We start from the raw sequence: 23045 nt of genomic DNA, 5'->3' as shown, positions 1-23045 counted from the left end.
GGTTCAAAGTGCCTCACTTCAATATTTAGAAAAACAGTCGTCCTTACTCAAAATATTAAATAGGTTATATAAACAGGCTTAAAAAATTAGAATCCTATGTTACAAACTTCATTTACCTGGAAGGGCTATGAGAGATAGTGGTTTGCTGATAATTGGAAGATGCAGGACTACCATGCATGGAATTCTGAGACAGTTTGTACTGCGGCATCATCATTCCTTAAAACAAAACAAAAAAAGTTTTAAAAGTCACATCAAAGTATCTACTCACTTGTATATTTAATCCAATGCTTTGTTTTCCATTTGTCACAACTATTGCAAAATATCTTCAACTATAGCTATTATCTAGATAAAGTATTACAAGCATCAAACACATTTGTGCATATGACAATGGTATCTGAGCAACATCTCTCTCTCTCTCTCTCTCTCTCACACACACACACACACACACACACACACAATTGGCCAGCATCTCAAAATCCATTCTCAGCAGCACACATAGCCCTACAGCTTTCTGCAATTCTTCAGAGCAGTTACAGGTGCTTATCTTAATGTAGCACACATGAAATACTACTGGATTACTGCTGAAGGTATAGTAGAAAAAAGTAATATACTATACCTTCCCTTTATTCTACAGGTCAGAAAACAATAGTTCAATTTAGACAATACACACAAAATCATAATGTGCATAATTTTGAACCCATACCATAATTTGAACTTACTAATGTATGGGCAAGTTTAGAGCTGCCAATTTGCTACATCTTTTCATCTCCTCAGAACTTCCAGAGGAAATGGAGCAATGGCCAAGGCAAAAGTTTGTCAGATATTATGCTAATAATAATAATAATAATAATAATAATAATAATAATAATAATATTAGCACCCTGCCCATCTGACTGGGTTGCTACCTTGAAATACTTGGCTCGGGATAATCCTCAAGTGGCTGTACTACTTAACATTTACTTAGGTCCAGTGGTACTGTATGCTAGGCACTGCAGAAGAACATAAAAAGTAGCGCTGCTAGGAACAGATGCACTTGTTTGAAAGTGAATGCTCTTGTGTCTAATTCATCTGAATCACAGCACATTTTCATATAATAACAGAAAACCAACTATAAGAATCTGAATTGTATCCACAATAAGTTTAGAGTATCACAATGAAAAGTAACAAAGCTGAATATGATCTTGCTTAGAAATAATAAAATGAATAAAAACTCTCACCACTTTGTACCCCGTATCTGTTTTGCATGCTTTTCTCCCTGAAAACATTAGGATTCCTTGCCAGGACAGCCTGCAGCAAGACTGGTATATCTCCTTCTGGATCATCGCTGCCAAGGTTATCTTTCAATTCTCTGACATTGGAGATAAACAAACAGGGATTGGTGAGATTTCTTTCAAAAATACAGGAAGTTACTAAACAGAAAATTTGTACAAGATCATTAACACATATCCTTTTTTCTTTCCAATGCGAACTGTTGCAACTCATGTTTCTATGACAGAGTACATGGGCATTGTTTGAAGTACAGTGGTACCTCAGGTTACAAACACTTCGGGTTACAAACGCTTCAGGTTACAAACTCTGCTAACCCAGAAGTAGTTGCTCCAGGTTGCGAACTTTGCCCCAGGATGAGAAGGGAAATCATGCACTGGCGGCACGGCAGCAGCAGCGGGAAGCACCATTAGCAAAAGCGCGCCTCAGGTTAAGAACAGTTTTGGGTTAAGAATGGACTTCCAGAACGAATTAAGTTCGGAACCCGAGGTACCACTGTATTTCCCCCATTTTAGATTTCTGTACCTATCAATAGTAATGCTGAAACTCTTCACAAAGGGGTCTCACAGGTACTAACACTCCTATTTGACACTGGAACAATCCTAGGTGGAGTAACAAATACCTACTGCTGCCTAACAGTGTGTGCCTAACAGACCTGGCCAGATGGGCGGGCTATAAATAAATTATTATTATTATTATTATTATTATTATTATTATTATTATACACATCACTTCTAGGCAATGAAACTTTCCTTATTTGTTTGAATCTTAATTTCATCAGCATATATAAAGGAAAGTGGCATTAGTGACTCTCCAAGTGATTTGTTTCAAGTATACATTTTTTTCTAATATAGGTAATTCAGATAATTCCATGTTTGTAACTGAAGAACACAGAAGGTATCCACAGCTGTGATGGTTCAGCAAAGGCAACTTTCTCTGAATTATTTAAAATATTTAAAAATATTTAAAAGAAGGTTCCCCAAGAACCCAGTTTTTCTTCTGGGAATAATGTCAGAAATCCCCCCCCCCCCCCGAAAAAAACCAACAACACCAAATTAACTTATGGATGTATGTGACAACAGTCGCTTGAATCTTAATCGCACAAAAATGGAGAACAGATATACTTCCATCAAGAGAAGAATGGCATCTCAAAATATTAGAGTATATAGAACTAGCCCGTATGACAAACAGATTAAGAAATAAAGATGATAAGAAACTGAAAGAGCACTGGACATCATATACAGACTGTATGGAAAAGTATTATAACAAGAAAACTATCATAACAGGTTGAACAAGCACTCAGCAGTATGTGTAACAACATGAGACTATGTAAGGTAATGAGAATAAGGTAGAAGAATAAGAAACCGCAGTTTAAAAGGATAGTAGATAGGAAAGCAAGGAAAGAGTGGAAGGGAAGTTAAGCAAAGATATATAGAAATTAAACAACTTGGAGGGATTTAGATATGCTACGATTATTATTATATGTTCATGTTTTATATTTATGTTAAAGCTTTTATTTTCATTTTTATTTATGTTATCGCTTTTATTTTCATTTTATGCATGAATGTAACAGAGTATGTATTGATGGCAAGATATAACAGAAAAACAAATAAAAATATTAAGTAAAAAAACCTTTCTTTAAATTATTATTCTTCACATATATTCTAATTCAGGTTCAGTAGTGCTTATAGGAATGCAGAAAACAGGGGAGAAAGGGGTTCTATAAACGTTATTTAAAAGAAGCTGTAAGACAGAAAGTATTTTTATTTTGTATTTCAATTGCTAATTCATTAATTTGGGGTGTCTAGAGAAACTTGCTTGACTTTTTATCCCAGACTTAATTTGAACTATAGTTGTTCTTCACTTTCCTTGGCCCCCTGGATACTACCTCATGAGAACACATTCCTTTGTCTCAGAGTGCCTGGCCAACTTGTAGTATAGTAACATGGTATATAGAAGCAGCACTCTGGACAGTTACAACCAGAATCACTTGAGCTCTGGAAATCATTGTATTGAATTACTTGTACACCACTGAGGGACAATTGTAATTAAGCAGTATATAAATTGTCAAAAGTAAATAATTCTTTGCTCATCCTTGTGATGTATCAATGAAGAGTCACTCTCAATCTCTACACAACCAGTTTTGTGTTGCTATCCATTATCTTGTTTTCTCTGACCAATTCCTCTGTCCAATTTATTCTGAAGCTAAATTTTAAACTTTATATTGTTCTTTTGGGCTCAATACTGGCAACTGTGTTTCTGATTAGAAAGATACCTCGCCTGTCTCGATTTTGCCTGTCAATAATTGGAGTCAGAGCAACCATCTTGGCTGTCTTTAGAACTGAGCACCAGATCTGATCTATTTTATTTGAGGAGCTATGAAAAATGCCTACAGGACTTTTGATCAAGTTGTTATGATTAGGCCTAGCTCAGTGTCATGGGAACACACTGTGCCAGCTGGTTATGACCTCATCTTCAGAGCAAGCTTTAAAAAAAATATAGATTATACATCTCTAAATTAAATACGGCTTTCACATGCCAAAAGCAGGTCAACAGACGGGATACTTAAGCTCACCTACAGTACTGTTCTATCATACTACTGTCCATAAGATTACTTTGCTTAAACATTTAACATATTGTCTTCACTCTATTTTCATCAGGTCAATAAGCCACACATTCATTAGGGGTTTATGTTAGAGCCACTTTCCCCCAGACCAGAACTCTTTCCTAGGTAGAAATTCTTCTCTATGAAATCTTACAACTGTTCAGAACTAATACGTACATTTTTATACAGCCCTCTCCCACATCTCTCCAAATAAATTATAATTGGGAGTAGACCCTGGTGAGATGTTTAATCTTGTCAGTACAGGGCCACTGATTAAGTGCCCTGTTCTCTAAAATAATTCTTAGTTTAAGATCCATTCAAACCACCTTCTTTGAAATTAGTTTCTACAGCACCAATCTGTAGTTTATAGCTGACATCCAATCCAGCACAATAATAGGTAAGTGGCCATCTGTTGCTGAAAAATATACAGCCATGTTCAATAATTACAGAATCTTGAATTCTATTAGGATAGAACAACACAATAATATCTATAACCTGCCTCTGCTATAGTTTACACTGAAACTTTTTGACATTAATTTGTGTAGTGACTTTTAATACGTACATATGATCTGTTGAAACCTGGTTGAGGCTGTGCACAAGCTGTGAAACCAGATTTTCATCTCTACAGGACAAAAGGCAGTTCACCTCTTCTGCAATTCGTCCATTAAAGAGCAAGCTTTTTGTAGTTGTAGCAGGTAAAGGTGATGGAAGAGGAAGCTGGTTCAAAACTATTTTGAAAAAGGTAAAAAAAATTGCATTATTCCACCAATACACAAATGTTTTAGAAAGCATTTCTCTCCACCTTCCATTGCTAATTTGAGCATTGTGCAGATTGTGATTGGGAATGTGCTCAGTTACAGTGCCTACTACATCATTAGTGACAATCAGTATTTTGCCAGTGCCAAAACCCATGCCTTAACTGGACTAGATGCATTAATTTCAAAACTAGTCTCACTATTAAGCACCATGCATACCAGTCAAACTATCAGTTCCACCTGCACCAGTGCCCTGTTGCATAGACCTTCAAAAATGAATTTGGGGGATGTTTAGGCACTCTCCTTACTCCTGGAATATATTTTGTTTTATATGTCCTGTCAATTTCACTTCATAGAAGCTAAATCTACAATGCTCTAAACAAGGCATTTCCTAATCCCTACTATCTTCCCACATGAAGAGTCTAGGAGTGTGCAGGTGACCACCCATCCACAAAGGGACCCTAGTAAGGTGCTGCAGCTTTCATTTCAAACCAGAACAAAGGAACGCCATCCTTCTGCACAAGAGGAAGGTTGGGTGTATAGAGATTATAGTGTAGCAGCTGCACTTCACTATGCAGGTTTCAATCTCAAAGTTTTTATTAAATTATGAATAAAACATTCTTTAGTAGGTACCAGATTCCACAAAAGGCCCTATGGTCATCTGCCCAAGAGAAGGACACAATACCCCTCCAACTTTTATCCACTGACACATAGAGAGAAACCCATAAAATGCCAAAGGGCAGAGAGAGTTTAAAGAAAACTAAACCCACCCCCACCATAAAAATAAATGTGCAATTCAAAATTTTGCTCCCCAACGAGTTAATTAATGAATTGCAACAAAACTCAAGAGAGATACTTACGGTCTGTGAGACTAGCAATCCCTGCAAGAGTAGTGATGGGAACATGAGGCATATCCCCATTCATCCTGAAATGTTGGGATGGTAGTGCCTACACACAGATCTTAGTTCGGATGCCAGCTATCATTACTTCCCATCTCCCAAGCACTGGAATGAGAAAGAAATACTTATTTTGCAAAGAACCACCAAGAAGTTCCCAAGTATGTAAAAAACTAATTTTACTGAACTTTATTATTCTTACAGCAGCTATAGTAAAAAAAAAGGTAAAGAATCTACTGATTTCATAAACACAAGGAAAACAACTGCCATGATTTTATAGTTCCAGTTACAGGTGGGTAGCCGTGTTGGTCTGCCATAGTCAAAACAAAATCGAAAATTCTTTCTAGTAGCACCTTAGAGACCAACTGAGTTTGTTCCTGGTATGAGCTTTCGTGTGCATGCACACTTCTTCAGATACGTATCTGAAGAAGTGTGCATGCACACGAAAGCTCATACCAGGAACAAACTCAGTTGGTCTCTAAGGTGCTACTAGAAAGAATTTTCGATTTTGTCATGATTTTATAGACAGACATTACACAGATGACACTTTCTTCTAGGTAAGCAGTTTGTAAAGTCACCAGTCAACCCCCGCCCCAAACATGTGGCCAATTAAAATTTGTGTAGGTTATTCAGTTTTGTGTATTTATCTGCACAGTTGGGAAATTAGAAAAAACTAATCACATGTCTCTAGTGATCCTCTAGATTAAATAATTAACATGTGAATAATTAACATGTGAAAGCAGTTATTTCTTGATGAACCATTACTATAAATCAGCAAGGTAAAACAGTTTCCTTTCACACATTTTTTTTAAATGTGCTGATAAAGTGAGTTAATTGCACATCTGAAGTATAAATGTGACTCTTAAAAAAGTATTGGAAATCACTTGGGTCCTACAGACAGACACTTCACAGGAAGTAATGAGTGGCTCCCTGATGTAGATACGCTTGGTCACAAACCTGGGTTTATCTCTACGTAGTGTGAAATAAGCCTTTAATGTCAAGTAAGTTTTAATTATACATTCTGACCATTTAACAAAACACAATACTATAAAGTTTCTTAGCCATACAGAGCACATGACAAATGGAAATAAGTGAAAGACTGGAAATAAGAGCATTTGCTTTTACATCTATAGTTAATGCCTAGCTAATTTCACTAATCTCCACACATCAGCAGAATGTCTTATAGAATATCAAAAGGCAACTTTTGCACAATCATCGCTGTGGAACTTACAGGCAGATAGTGATCTACTGCTATTTGGAAGTTAATAAACCATAAAGCACAAAAATACATACATCATATGTCACACAGTCCAGTTACTGAGTAGCAAAGGGAAGACAGATCAGATTGGGGAACTGTATATGCCACATTTATCTATGTTTTTTTAACAGCTGAAGATCTTAGCTAGATCAGGACAATGGTGTTATAACAGAAACTGTTTAGATTAACTTTTTGCAGACAAGTTACAGAATATAGTGTAATTTCAAGATGGGGCTAATTAGAGAATGTTCATCTAGACAAGTCACATTCAGTTTCATGCAGTTCATATGACTACCACATTTCAAAACCCATTAGGAATGAAACAATTATGCTATCATGGATTGTGCTATCATGAAACGCAATTAAGAACAAAAGTATCCTCCAGTTACATTTCAGCCTACTAAAACTCTTGTTCTTTTAACACAGCAATTTTCAACTTTTTAGATGCAGGACCAACCTTTAACCCAAACATGCATTTGGTGATCCAGTTCTTTATTTTTCCCCCTCAGTGGTAGTGCTGCTCTTGTGATCCACCTTAGATCATGCCATGACCCAGGAGTGGGTCCCAGCCCACCAGTTTAAGATCAAAGTTTTGATAAGACAAAGTAGGGTGCCTTAGATTTCTCAAATGCTTCCACACACTCCCCAAAGGTCAGTGTTTGCTGTCACCAATGATGATGCCAGACCAATCATTACTGTAATTTTACACAGCAATCAACCAACATTAAAGTATTTTGTTGCAAAAGATTAAAACGTACTAAGAGAAAATGCAATTATATTCCATCTCAATGCTGGGTTTCACCTTACTATTCAAGACTTACTGGCATGGACCATATCCATCTCGTTGCTCCATAAATTCCTAATTCAAGATGCTAATTACAACTGGCAGCTTTAAGGGCTGTTACCAAAAAATGAACAAGGCAATTACAAATCCAAACAAAAGTATAACACACATAAGAATCAATTATGTGATGAAAAATGACAGCTTATTTTGCTGTTATTTTTGTCCAGTTGCTGGGAGGCTTTAAGTTTACAATATAACAAATATAACTGCTGGAGACATCTGAGGGTTAAGAAAAAGGCTGTAGTTCAGTAGTAAAGCAAAGGTTTAGCACTCAGAAGGTTCCTAATTCAATCTCCAGTTACATGATTAAGTTGCACGTAATGGGAAAGACCTCTCCTGGAGAACCTGGCCAGTCATCAGAGCAGACAGTATTAAAGCAGATTTCCATATGCCCTTCATTATCATAGTATACCTTCTGCAGCTAGAACTGTGTATCTTTAGGAAGAAGAAATAAATTTGAAGATTGAGGAAAACATTTTTTAAAAGATGTAATAATATATGAACAGCTTTATTGATACAGCTGATTCTCTATGGTTATTTTGATCCATATAAGACAGAAATTAAGTCATCTTCTTTTCATAAAACAAGTTATAGGAAAAGGGCTTCAATTTGATTATATCGTTCAAAGTAATCCTTACACATGCACTGTCTAAGTAACATTATTTTTTCTAAGTATAAATTTGGATTTGTCCACAAGAGGGCGCATACTTTCCTATAGTCTCAGATCAAAGTTACTGTACAGCAATTCTTGTAATACTTGTTTGAAATTCTGAATGCAACAGGTGAAATAAGACAAAACTGTTAGCAAACAAGGCATGAGAGGCAGCACTAGCAGTCATCTTAAAGAGGTATAAGTAACAGCCCTCAGTACAAAAACTCAAAAGTGAATAGATCAAAATATTTAAAATCAGTGAGTATCAGAAAAGTACATCAAATAATAATTGGTATAAATCAAGTATCTCCCCCCCTCCCCGCCCACGCCGCCATATAATACAAGTTCCTGAACAAACACGTATTCCAATTGTTTGCTATAACAGTTGATGTATATTAATTTGCATCTGAATATAACTTTTATACTAGCTAAGAGCATTGTCCAAAACTTTGGCATAATGCAATCCAGATCCCTGTTTTGTATTTCAAATATTATTTTCTGAGAGAGCAGGAATGGAATTGTAAAATAAATTGTTTGTTTTTGCTTTCCTTCTACCCATGAGGATACTAAGCAAAATCCCTTACTTTGATATGGAATGCCCAGAACCTTATAGAAGTTCTGCAGTTACAGAGCAGAACAGTGTTTTCCCACCAGGCAAAAACAAGATGTCTATGCTACTTATACATAATTTTCCTCTGTAATAAATATGCAAATATTGTGTCACCTATACATCTAGCACTGGTTTACATCCAGAATCGTCCACGGAGGCACAAGTTACTTCCATGGTGAGAAGTGCCTTTTTACCAGCTCCAGTTAGTACTCCATCTGTAACTGTTTCTGTTTCTTAGCTACAGTGGTTCTTCCATTGGTTACTTCATGACTAGATTATTGCAAGGTGTTTGATTTGGTTCAAAAAGTTGTTACTGGTGCAGAACACTGTGGCAAGGGAGGTGTCTAGTCACAAACATAACATCAGTACTACAGAAACTGCACTGGCTACCAGTTAGTTACAAATCCAGATTCAAGGTGCCTGAGGTGACTTACAAAGCCCTATGCGACTTAGGGGCTAGGCAGTGTTTGAAATTCCCATTGTTCTAGGTCATGGGTAGGCAAACTAAGGCCTGGGGGGGGGCCAGATCCAGCCCAATCGCCTTCTAAATCTGGCCCGCGGACAGTCCAGGAATCAGCGTGTTTTTACATGAGTAGAATGAGTCCTTTTATTTAAAATGCATCTGTGGGTTATTTGTGGGGGCTGCCTGGTGTTTTTACATGAGCAGAATGTGTGCTTTTATTTAAAATGCATCTCTGGTTTATTTGTGGGGCATAGGAATTCGTTCTTTTTTTCCTCTCCAAAATATAGTCCAGCCCCCCACAAGGTCTGAGGGACAGTGGACCGGCCCCCTACTGAAAAAAATTGCTGACCCCTGTACTAGGTGCATTTTGCGACAGGGAATTTCATTAGCATGAGCAGTTTCTGAGCTCTGGGTGCAGCACTGCGCCTAAGATTTCAAATTAAAATTGCAAAGTGGAAAGAAAGGAGGACCTTTTTCTGCCTCCTCACTTCCAGCTACTCTCTGAAGACTGGAGAAGAGACCCTCTTAAGAATATTAGCGGGGTGGGCAGGGGAAGGAACAGACCATGTGAAAAATGAACATGATATTTTAGCTACAGTTCGTCCATTTTTCAGCTTTGTATTCTTTTCTAACACTGGGCCTAAGATATTTGCTAGATCACCTTTTCCACTATATACCAACCCATACCTGATATCAAGTCTCTTAACAGTGCCACAAAGATGTACAGTGGCATCATAACTAGAGGTGAGCAATATATCCATACTTAGTTCCTTACAGGTATGAACTCCAGTGTGATAACGTTTTCCTATTTTTTTCACCCTATGTTGAGAATGCACTGCCCAGCTGGCCTTGCAGACCTGGCAGCCAGGAAGCAGCACTTTACAGCAAACTAAAGCCTTTACTGCAAAGTAAATGGCTGTTTCCTGCCAGATCATAAGCCCTTGCCACCTCTTTGCAGTAAAAGCCCCAGCCGCCTCTTTGCAGTAAAAGCTGCTTTCTGCCTGCACAATCTGCAAGGAGCAAATCCCATGCCTCTTGCTAGAGACAGACCCAGCATTAACAATAAGCTTCCCTTCTCTTGCTAGGCAGAGTAGAGACCCAGCTTCCCTGCTTTCCCCCCAAAAGATCCATGTGGTTTTAAGGCACACACTCATGCCTCTTGCTAGGCAGAATAGAGAGGTAGCACGGGTATCAAGCTATTATCAGGGTCTCTACTCTGCCTAGCAAGAGGCAAGGTGTTTGCCTTAAAGCCATGTTTATTGGAATCTTCCTGTGGGATGGAGATTCCGATCAGCAAACAAAGTTTCTTCTTCGGATAAGATCAATGTGGCTTTGCTCCTGCTTCTGTTCAGGCAAGGATGCATCAATTTACTTCTGCAGTAAAGGCTTTATGCATTTGGAAACTAAGGTGCAGACAATGCTGATGTCTGGGCTGCTGTCAGTTCAAATTGTTGGTTTTAGATATATTGTGATGTATTTTAAGTAGTGTTTTTACTATTCTTTATTCTACGACTGATGTTTTTAAATGTTGTAAGCCGCCTTGAATTCCAACTTGGAAGGATATAAATATATTACATAATAAATAAATAAAATAATATGAGATGCACCCATGTACATTATTTTCAGTTTGTTGGAGGATAAACACTATATAGATTTAGTAAGTAACACATAATTTTACATCTTTTTTATTAGTGTGGCTCAATATAAAGAACACATATTCTTTATTTTTTTAAGCACAAAATATATAAGACACACACACACACACACACACACACACACACACTATATTAATAGTAGTGAGTAGAGCTACATACATGCAGATCTACATACACGCAAGAATGAATTTCATTGGGAACAAATGTAAGGTTCTGCACTTAGGAAGAACCAACTGCACAAATATAAGATGGGGGACACCTGGCTTGCCAGTTGTACATGCAAAAGGGATCTAGGGGTCTTAGAAGACCACAAGCTTAACTTGAGTCAACAGTGTGATGCAACAGCAAAAAGCTAATGCTATTCTAGGCTGCACCAACAGAAATATAGTGTCATAGTCCCGCTCTATTCTTCCTTGGTCAGACCACGCCTTTTTAAACAAATTGTGTTGTTAGTGGTGGTTGTTGTTGTTTAAGCCAGTACAACACCTAGTGTAAATTGGAGAGCCCCTTATCTAGCCATGCTACTCAGTGATGCAACTCCAAAAATCATTGAAAGAAACCACTATTTCAGCTAGGACACAACCACCATGAACAATGAAGAGTCATCTTATTTACAAAGATGTATTTGTCAAAGTGAGCTCTGGTTAAAAACAGGCTAACAAAGCTACCCCTCTGTAATTTGTTGCTAGGAGTGTATAAGCGGCCCCAAGTATTATCTGAAGCAGTTGGAGCCCATCTATCAGTGTTCAGTGGATAGAGAGATCCACAGACAGCTGTTATCCTTAAAAGTTCTCAGAATCACAACTAGCCTCCAAAGCACTCTAGTGTCATAATAATGGGGAGGGGTGAGAACAGAACATAGATTTAGTCATTTTTATTTTTTACTGTACTTGAAAACAAATGAAAACATCAATACTGAAAATGATACTATTTTCATAAAGGCAAAAATATTTGCTAAATCTTTAAACAGTCTTCAAAATAAATGTACAGTATAGAATTTAATTTATTAAGCAAACTAACAAAAACAATTGCCTCACATTAAATGTGAATACATCATTCAATGCAGTTTAGACTAGTTAAAATCACATCAGAATAAAACAGTACTATCTAACAACAATAAAACAAAGGGAGGCGCAGCAGCTGAAACAAAATCTGCTGATTAATAGCCAATATTCTCAGACAAATACACTTAAGTCACCTATGAAGTTTAATAGCTTTGCTAGGATTAATCAGGCTAATTCAAGACACAATCAACAAGGAAAACATCAAAAATAGTATAAAATCTGTATTTTAGAAAGATGAAAACAAGATACCTGAGTTTTATTTATAACTTAAGAATCACAAGCCTGACCGCAAAAGTATTCATCTAAGGCCTGGTTCACACATACAATATAGCTAATCCAAGAAGTTGACTGAAAAGCAGCTTCATGTGGTAAGCAGTTTGGGTTCAAGCATGGATTTGTGATGATGATGTGCCTAAGTCACTGCAACCTTACAGAGTTACCTTACAGAGGTAAGGTACCAAGTTACCTTACAGAGGCTGCTTTCTTTCACCATCTCACCCCACTTCCACCACCTCTCAAATCCTGTTCTTGTCTCCAAAAGTGGGATTGGCTCCTTCAAAAAATATGACTGTTATGCATGGGGCTGATAAAGGCACTGCCAAAAATTAATTAATAAGATAATAATGCAAAACCTGATATATGGTAGAAAGGAGTATGCAGGGGAAAGGAGAGTTGGTTAATGAAAGTTGAAGTAGAAAGGGGGCCTCTGTATAGCACTGCACACAAGGATGGAAAAATTGTAAACAGGTGCTATTATCATATCCCATATCAAACCACAATCTCAATAATTGGCTTACTACAAATCTATACAGTGGCAGAGTCAAAATAATTTCGCACCTTGGCTCACAGATTCATTGGCACCTTCCACATCCCTCTGTGGGTGAAACCATACAATTCTTATATAGAATTGCATAAGATACTTTACTCATATCTGTTAATTCCTTTGCCACTCTAACCTTTGGTCACTTTTCAGATTTGCCAGTGCTGCAAAAGCACTAACAACTTCCTTTTCACCATATAAAACCTCAAATAGAGCAGCTACAACTATTGTGAAAACTTCACTGCAAGTTCTATTCCAATGAATGCAGCAATGCCCCCTGGTGGCCATTCAAGGATCAAAATCTTCTCTATATATCAAAAGATGTTACTCTTCCAATCTTTGTCAAGGGATCAATTTAAAAGACAAAAAGAAATAAATACTTTTATTTGTAGATTCTGGTAAATATTCAGAACATTTCTGCATTACTTGTTTTGAGACTCCTAATTATTTTTCAAATACAACCTTATAAAAGCTCAAGTGAAAAGCTACCAGACGCCAACAACATATTAAAAAGAGAGATCCCAGGCTACCATCTTATTTTAAGTTTTAGATAATATAATGAAAATTACAAGAATGTGATTATACATTCAAAATATTGTATAACCAGGAAGTGCATTTGAAATACACCCATGTAGTAGTTTCTAAACAAGATAAAGATTGTGTTATATTGAACTGGTCCAACTGTAATATAATCCAGCTATGTACCTCATATAAAATAAAACAATTTTACAATTTAAAAAAATATGAACAGCACTCAGTACATTTAGAACACAATGGTTTGGATCCTAAGGTATTTTGCATAAATTTACGTGCCTTTCTGATGGCAAAGTTCCCAAGGATGGCGGGATCCCAAAGGATGTGCTTTACGGGGAGCAGGTTTCAGGCACCAGGCCCATTGGCAGACCAACTCTGCATTACAAAGAGGTCTACAAAGCATGTGACATGAAGGCTGCCAACATCAACCCAGCCCTATGGGAATCCTTTGCAGATGACCATGCAGTGCCTGGAGAAAGACAGTCAGGTCATGTATCCACACCAGTGACTAGAGGAATGACTGCTGGGAAGAGCACAGAAAGAAGAAACATCGTAGTACACTTGCAACAGCAGAACTGAATGCTTTCATCTGCCCCAGCTGCACAGCCACAGCAGACGCTGCAACCTTCCAACAGTTTGATTTCACACACACATCCCCAAAAGGCACACTCCTCCACTGTCTCCCGAGACAGACAGATGTTGCTAACAAGAACAACAACTCAAGGAAGTCAGCCCAACCCCAAATTCTGCCAAGTCCCCTGTCCCCTAGCAGTCCCCCAGAGAGTCCTTCAAACTTCTGGACTGGCTTTTAGGAGTATGCAGTAGGATAATGCAGGGAGTCAAAGAAGCCTAACTGCAATAGCAGAGTTCCATTCATGCTTCACCGGTTCTCAACTAGTCTAAGAATTCTATTATTTCAGGAATGTAAATATAAATACAGTGGTCCCGACTTACGAAATACTCGACATCCAAATTTTTCGACTTACGAACGAAAAAAGTGGCCGCACGACAACGAATTTTTCGACATCCGAATGGAAATCTGTTGGCATTTTAGATGTGATTTATTCAATTTACGAATTTTAGATGCGGTTTCCTCGACTTACGAATTTTTCTTTTTAAAACTGCTTCAATGCATTCCTATGGGGAAATCGCTTTTTCGACTTACGAACTTTTCGACCTACAAATGTGCTTTAGGAACGGATTAAATTCATAAGTCGAGGGACCACTGTATTTTATTTGTACCACCATCTTCAAAATATGTGCATTCATGTTTATTAACAAGGGTTCCCAAGGCGAAGGTGGCAGTCTTTGTTGATGGTGCCAACCATCTTTTTAAATCAAGAATGTGGACCAAAATATAACTTAGCATAACAGTTCCAAACAGTGTGAAGATATCACCATCCCACTGGGTGGAACATCATCAAGTTTGGCATGACAGGTCCACCCTGCACCTATTTTGATGCCTCTGAATATATTGTTGTACGATTCCCCAAGGGATAAGTGGCAGCTTTGTCTGTTTGGATGCCAGGTGCCATTTTGAATCAAGATGATGGACTGAAACATGACTTTGGGATGAATTTGCCCAATTTTTGGCAGATCAGCCCAAACCAATGCCTCTCATATCATTGTCCAGATTGTACATTTCTTATAACTCTGAAACTCTGAAATGTAGTCCCTACATATCCATGTATAACTCATATGCAATTTAGGTGGAAGACCTAGAAAACTTTTAATGTTCAGTTCACATAATTCACTTGGTAGAAACAAGACTTTCATGGTTGCTGCTTACAACAAAAAGGTTAGGGAGCAAATGATGCACACAAGGAAACAGGGGGAGAGGGATTGTGACAAGAGACAAGTGAGGTATGCAAAATTTAACAAATAAAATCAGTACACTTCTGAAGAAACTACATTTTAGTTTATGGACAAGTTACTCCATTGTTCACACATTTAAAAATAGTCTTAATTTTATCAACAAAGCAACCCGAATGTACGTAACACGGAGCGTTCGCAACCCGAAGTATGACTGTACTGGGTGGAATTCAATGGTGCAGAAGCAGACATAACATGACTTTGTCACTGTGACAATCGCACACAGGGTCCCCGGGTGTTTAACGGTCCCTCTTTCCCACTGCCACCAACCAGGTACTCCCTGGTAAATCACTGAGTCCAGTTGTTTTTTTATAATTGAACCAAAAAGTTTATTTTTCAAACAGTAACGAGCTTATGGTTTCTCAGATAATATCCTGTCAATATCTTAACTTTAATTCCTATACTGGCCTATACCTTCCTATACCATCCTATACCTTCCTGTCGAACCAACCACCTCCCAGTTCCCAACCGAACTGTCTAGGTTCTTAACTCAGACTCCCACACACTGTCTGACTAGCTAAAGCTCTCACACTGACTCTCTTACTAAACTGACACACTGTCCCCCTCAACTCACAGACTCCCAACTGATCTTACTTAACTCCTGACTGAACTGAACTCTGAAATCCCCTGTGCTTCAATCTTATACCACAGATGAATCCACCCCCCTGGGTCTTCACTGGACAGTCATTTGACAAATATTTAACTCTTTCACTCTCATGCTGGGATGACGTCACTAGCATAAGAGGGCAAATGCCACAGCCACCTTCTCCTTCCCCATGAAGATTCCTATGTGCCCAAAAAAAATCTGCCATGGAGGGTCACCCTTTTTGAAGGTGAAAGAAAGGTAACAGAGAGAAAGAGAAGAACGGGAAGTTCTGCTATGTGGGTGGAAGCCCATTCTGCTAAAGTTGGATTCAACCAATCATCTTTATAGTAAGAAAATGAAACAAATTAAGTTTAACAAAATGTCTTACAGTGCAACCTTAAGTATGCCTACGCCCAAAAAAATGTTCTATTAAATTAAGTGTAACTTGTTTCCGTGTAAATGGTGTTGCAATTGCAGGTTTAGTTTCAGTTTTCTTTCAACATTTATCAATTTGTGGTTCACCTCTTTTTCTTTCTCTCTTTTTTGCATTTCTGGCCATTCTCTGTGGTGCCTAAGTGTGTTTTATAAAGTCTTAGTGGGTATAACAGATGTACACTCTGCACTATAGTACTGAAAGTCTACTTAACTATCTTCTGCATTTTGTGTGTCTTCTACACAATACTCTTTCCTTTTGCACCATGCGTTGCCCACAGAAAATTCCCCTTCCCTTTTTGCCATCTTCCTCCCTTTAAGAATCTAAATGTTTCAAATTCCCCAATTGCCAATCTCCAAATTGATTTTCATAATCATATTTCACGGAATAGCAGACAGATCAATCATTTGTCTTTTATAGACAGGAGCAATGGATATTTTTACCTCAGTTAAAAAGCAGAGAAATGAGAGTGAGAATGTTCTGCAAAAAGGATTGCCATGGAACCTCCAAGGCAGTCCTAGATGTAACACCACTTACAGATTCTGTGTAATCTTACCATGCAACAAAGGAAAGCAGAGAACAACTCATTGAAGACTGCACATTTATGTATGCTTATGAACCCTGTGACACAAACATATACTCCATGCTAATCTGGAGTAAGTTTTACAACTTGATTCTCTACTCAGTTACTAACATTGACCAATGTCATCCACCAGCTTCATCCAATTAGCATAAATGAAACAGTGAGGAAAATCTATTCTTAGTACTGCACTGTAAATATGGTAGAGTGGTTAAACATGGCTCCAGATAGCTTAGTGCGGGGTGGGTGGGCATTATTGCTGGCATATTTAAAACATGGCTCCAGATAGCTTAGTGCGGGGTGGGTGGGCATTATTGCTGGCATATTTAAATATACTGGGAAATACAGGAGAAACAGAACTGGAAGAAACTCATTTTGGCTTCTGGACATTTAAGATATTTTAACATGCCCTAATCTCACTGTAGAATAGTGAGATGTAATAGGCCAACAGCACAATTGAACCAACGTTGTAGACCTCCCACCACACTGATGTATTAGGTATTTCCAATGTTATAACAATGAAAGAGGGTGGACAATAGCCAGAGCACAAATGGCAGAAAACCTGCAATGAAGACGAACCAAAATACATTAGTGAACATAATTCTGCCTATGGTGTGGAAGCCAAGGCTTACGTTGCTTTCCACTGCAGCCTTCTGTAACCTAGGCACTTTGAAGATAAAATCACTCATCTCCGTTACATTGTGGATGTCATGCTATTGATGGGTCCTCCAAAACCTGGTCCAGTTTTATGAAAGACATTTAAGACCTTGGGGTTGGATGATATGGACAGGGTACTTGGAGTTGTACCTTAGCTGGTCGTCTTGACCCTTACCTAGCATGGCTTTTCAAGAACCAATTAAGGAGGGCTTACCAGGTAACTGCATCACTGCAAGAAGGGGAGGTGTCGGGCACCTTAGAAGGAAATTTAAAAGCCTTTGACTCCAGAGATTTGACAATTACCATGTTGTTGTAAATACACCCAAAAGAAAATGCTCAAAGGTGGGGGGGGGGGTTGGGGGAGGGAACTGACATATTTGCAGTACTCACTTTCTTTATTTCTTAATTTTTTGTTTCAATAAATATATACTTTATTAATTTAATATATAGTTTTATTGATTTCTAATATTACCAAAAAAGAGAGAGAAAAGAATACAAAAACAAAATCTCAACTCCAGGGGCCAAGTTTGCCAAAGTCCAATTTGTGATTTTGGTAACTGCTATTTTTCAGGATCATCAGGAAAGTATTTTATAAATGGAAGCCATATTTCAACAAAATTGTCTCCATCATTTGTATTATCCAATGCATGTAATCTCCAATTTTTTCTGATACAGCGATAGACCATGCATTCTGTTTCTAATGAAAGATACACAGATGTTCCACTTGACAGATGTAGCAGGAAATAAGGAAGTAAACATCTCACTCTTGACAGATGAACCACTTGACTGGCAGTGGTTCTCCAGGATTTCAGACAGGGTTCTCTCCCAGCCCTACCTAGGAATGCTGGGGACTGAATCTACGACATTCTGCATGCAAAGCACATGCTTTACCACTGAGCTGTGACTCTTCCTACATGTGTCTTCACAGAAGTAAACACTACTAGTGGGACTTATTCCTAAGTAAATGCAGATAGGAAAAGCACAGGCACAAGATGCTTGTGAGACGAATGCAAGCAGGATCTAATCTAGAAGGAGGGGGGAGGGTTGAACCAGCAGAGTACAGATTTCCATTTATTCCTAATAATGCCTGACTCACCTGACCTATTAAACTCACCTAAACCTCCTGGATTCTCTTCCTAACTTCTCAAATTTTCTCTTTCAAGCAGTACAGGGTTGCACTTGGCTCAGGAACTAGACACATTTCTGATATTACTGTCTTTGCAGTCTTGTAGACAATTTTGTTGTTTGCTGCTGTTTATTTTGTTACTTTTTATGTGTTTTTGATATACAATACTGAGAGTTTGGAAAGGTGACTTAAATGATTTTTTTTTTTTTACCAAGCTTCAGATATTACATTTATGCTTACAATTCCCAAATTTGTTTTTCTATTCCTTAACTCTATCAACTCCAGATAGTGCTGGGAAACACTCTAGTCCAGGGGTCCCCAAACTAAGGCCCGGGGGCCGGATCTGGCCCAATCGCCTTCCCGCGGACAGTCTGGGAATCAGCGTATTTTTACATGAGTAGAATGTGTCCTTTTATTTAAAATGCATCTCTGGGTTATTTGTGGGGCATAGGAATTCGTTCATATTTTTTTTTCAAAATATAGTCCGGGCCCCCCACAAGGTCTGAGGGACAGTGGACCAGCCCCCTGTTGAAAAAGTTTGCTGACCCCTGCTCTAGTCTGAAACTTGTGAGAACTGCTGTCAGTCAGTGTAAAGCTGGGATCCCCAACATGCTCACAGACACCCACCAGACCATGAGAGGCTATGAATGTGGGGGGGGCAGCTATAGGCTTTTTTTCCTGCTTTCCATGCTTAAAAGAAATTCCTCCTTGCTCTGCAGCCCCTGCATGAAGTTTGAACATGCCCGCCACACCTCTGATCGGATGCCCTCCTTTCCATTCTCAAAGCTATCCAGGTAAGGAAGAAGTCAGCTCTGGCCACTGGGTTTTTTTCTTCCTCTGTAAGAAGGGATTGCAAATCTTCTGAGAGATATTCTCCACACAAGGCTCCGTGATTCTGCTAGTTCAAGAGGGGGTAGGGAGACAATAAGAGGATGTAAAGTTGTATGGGAGGGAACACTGTTAGCTGCCAAGATTATTCCTGCATCTCTCAGACTCGTCTATGTCTTGATTTCTTGGATAGAGGTGATATAGAGCTGTTTCAGACAGAATAGGAAACCATGATTACCCAATACATGAACATGCCTTGGGCATATGCACTCTCCCCTCCTTTTGCAACTGAAAGCTTCTGCTTCTACTTTTAAACTAACCACTTGTTCTCCATCATGCATGAACTCAGCGAGCTACATTTTCTTGAAGCTTTGGTTTCTGACCAAGCCACAATCTAAAACCACAAAAGTTCAATCATGTAATGATCTAGTATGAGAGTCTGAAATCCAAACACACATAGGGTTTAAATAACAACTTTATAAAAGGTAAGCAATCCCTTTGATATTTTCTTCTATTGTCTTAACTTTTTAATTCAATCTTTATTATTTTTAAAAATATACATTTATACAGCATTCATACAACACTCTCTGTTTTTATTTGTAACAAAAAAGAAAATGATGGCAACTGAAGCAAAGATACTTTGTATACCCCACAATACACATGGCACTACAATTTAGGGGGGGGGAGAAAGAAAGAAAAGGGGGGGATAAAGAAAAGGTAGTTGAGGTTTTACAAAAGACTTCCAAACATTCTCATTGTACAGTTCGTTATCTGTTAAATACACTTTTACTGCACAGTTACTTTTTTATTCTATTTTTTATCGTATTTCTATGTAGGTCTGCCAGGACCCTTTATACCATGATTCTTTAAATATTCTTTAAATATTCTCCATTCCTTGTGGACTTTTTGTTTTGTTTGGCCTCTAACTCTTCCCATCACCTTGGCTAGCTGCAAGTATTCTACCATTAATGTTTGCCAGTCTGCTATATTAGGTGTTTTAGTATTTTTCCAATTTCTTGCCACTAAAATTCTGGCCACCGTTACCCGATGGTCTTTTCAATTTTCCTATTTCAGTTGCTAATATACTTTAAAGAAATATTTCTTGTCTTTTTTTAAATGTTATTTTAAATATTTTTTAATTATTCATATACATTATTCCAAAATTCTTGAATTTCCATACAGTTCCACCACATGTGTAAATAAGACCCATTTTCCTTATTGCAGGGGTGCCCAACTTCCAAGAGACTGCGATCTACTCACAGAGTTAAAAACTGGCAGTGATCTACACCCTTTTGTTGAGCTTTTTTTTTTAGGAAGGAAAGCCCTGTTTTTGGGGGTTCACGTAAAAGTTGTTGAGCTTCTTTAGGGAAGAGGAAAGCGACATTGAGCTTTTTTTTAGGGAGGAAAACCCTATTTTTGGTGGTTCAGTTCATTTTAGGGGTGCAGGGCAAAGATGTTGAGCTTTTTTAGGGGAGCCAAAGTTTTTCAGCTTCTTTGGGGGGAGCCACTGATCTACCGGTGATCTACCACAGACGTCCAGTGATCTACCAGTAGATCACGATCTACCTGTTGGACATGCCTGCCTTATTGCATCTCCAACATATGGGGGACCTGTTTTTATACATTTTGGCAAGTTGTATTGGTGTTTGATGCCACCTGTACATCATCTTCATAGTATTTTCCCTAAGATTATTAACAGGCCGTAAACTTAATGTCTTCTTGTCATGGTTTTCCCCATTGTTCCATAAGAATGTTGTAACCTAGGTCTTGCGCCCATCTTACCATCACAGTCTTTATCTGTTCGTCCTTTAATTCCCATTCTAATAATAGGCCATAGACTCGTGAGATGTATTTTCTTATACTTTGTATTAGTTATTTTTCAAATTTCGATGTTTCTTTTGCAATACCTATTTTCTGTCAATAATTAATCTTTGATTTACTTGAAAATATTGCAGCAGGTCTGCCAATTATTCCTTAGTTTCTTCATACTTTTTAAGGGTTGTCTCTTCCTGTTTTTCTTCTAGTATTACCGGTACTCGGTATGTGGTCCATAACCCCTCCATGTTCTTTTTCTTAACTGCCATTGCTTCTGTTGGCGAGGTCCACAGAGGTATTTTTGGTTCTAATATTCCTTTATATTTTATCCACATCTTATATAATGATTTCCTTATTAAATTATTCAGGAAAACCCTGTGGACCTTCACCTTCTCATAAATTAGATAGGCATGCCTATCTAATTGTCAAACTTTATGGTTGTTGTTTGTTAAAATTGTGTATGTAAGTCACCTAGAAACATTTTGTATTAGGAGACAAATAAATCAAACAAAAAGTAATCATAATATACTAGCTAACTCCTGCTAGGAGCTACAGGTGTTGCCTGGGTGCCGGGATTATGCAAAGCTTCCATGATGGTTCTGAATGGCAAGCTAGCTATCAGTTCCCCTGTGCGTCAATGCCATACTGTCTCCTGCACCTAATGTTTCTTTTAGGCCACCCCATTGACATATGCCCTAGAAACAAGGAGCCTCGGACAGCAAGGAATTCTTGCCTTCATTCCCTATTTAGTTGGACTGTTCAGTCTATAAACTAAATCCAATCCACTAGTTTCTAATTACAAATCACAGTTACTTTGGTGGGATGGGCTTCTGCATCAATAAAATATACTTTGATAGATCATGGGAGAACTAGATTCCCCACTCCCACCCACCCCACTTTCCTTTATGTGTCTCCCTTCCTTCTTCATAATTTAACTACCCTCTGGTTACCTCAACATTCCAGTCTCCTGGCAAATATTGCTTGGAGCCAGTAGCAGTTGGTGAGGTGGCACAGAAAGGGCAATGCAGCTCACCTGCCTTCTAAAGATTGAGTGTCACTCCCAGTTCCTGAGAGGGGTGGGGTGCAGGAAGCTGAGCACAGTTCAGGCAGTGGCAGAGCCAATCCAATACTCCTGCCACCATGCCACACTGTACTAAGATCCCAAAGCTTCACTGCTCCCCCTCTCAGTTACTGGCAGTGACAAGTCAAGTGAGCAACACCACTCTACTTGTGCTACCCCACTGACTTCTACTGCTTGGAGCTATGCATGCTCTCCAACCACTCCCTAGATAACAATACACATACAGTACTGTAGTATCACAGACCCTCTTTTCCTTCACCCCATCCGGGTAAACCTTTTGGCATCACAATTTCTTTTAACAAACCAATGTTTAAAGCAGGGCTGGCTAATCTGTGGCTGTTTCATATGTTGCTGAGTTACAGCTTCCATAGTCCCTGAAGGCTGGCTGTGCTGGCTGAAGTGAGCTGGGAATGGAACAACATCCACAGACCACAGGTTAGCCACCCTGACTTAAAGAAACCAAAGCCCTTGAGTCCAGACTTAACAAGGAATTGCTGTTGATTTCAAGCAGAATAAAAGCTTCCCTTAGCCTTCTTGCGTACAGCTCATGAAGGTTCATACATGTAGCAGGAAACCAGGGATTTTCAATAGCCACGCTAAATGCTCTTTATAGTAACCTGCCCCTTTAACTTTCATGAGCATCTC

The 23045-nt window shown here is 38.4% G+C and overlaps 1 protein-coding gene across 3 annotated transcripts in view; it reads right to left on the bottom strand.

Moving 5' to 3' along the window:
• Positions 1 to 23045, bottom strand: part of NIPBL (NIPBL cohesin loading factor) — a 137429-nt gene that overhangs the window by 70101 nt on the left and 44283 nt on the right. For all 3 annotated transcript variants that reach the window (XM_033164072.1, XM_033164071.1, XM_033164073.1), the window contains exons 2-5: positions 5487 to 5630; positions 4434 to 4599; positions 1218 to 1348; positions 117 to 216 (exon numbers count right to left, since the gene is read on the bottom strand). In XM_033164072.1, coding sequence (XP_033019963.1) covers positions 117 to 216; positions 1218 to 1348; positions 4434 to 4599; positions 5487 to 5550 — 461 coding nt within the window. In that variant the 5' untranslated portion in view covers positions 5551 to 5630. The remainder of the gene's footprint in view (positions 1 to 116; positions 217 to 1217; positions 1349 to 4433; positions 4600 to 5486; positions 5631 to 23045) is intronic.

Source organism: Lacerta agilis, chromosome 11, assembly GCF_009819535.1.
Source record: "Lacerta agilis isolate rLacAgi1 chromosome 11, rLacAgi1.pri, whole genome shotgun sequence".
Lineage (NCBI taxonomy): Eukaryota > Metazoa > Chordata > Lepidosauria > Squamata > Lacertidae > Lacerta > Lacerta agilis.
Note: the sequence above shows the minus strand (reverse complement) of the source record. Positions and strands in the feature narration are given on the sequence as shown.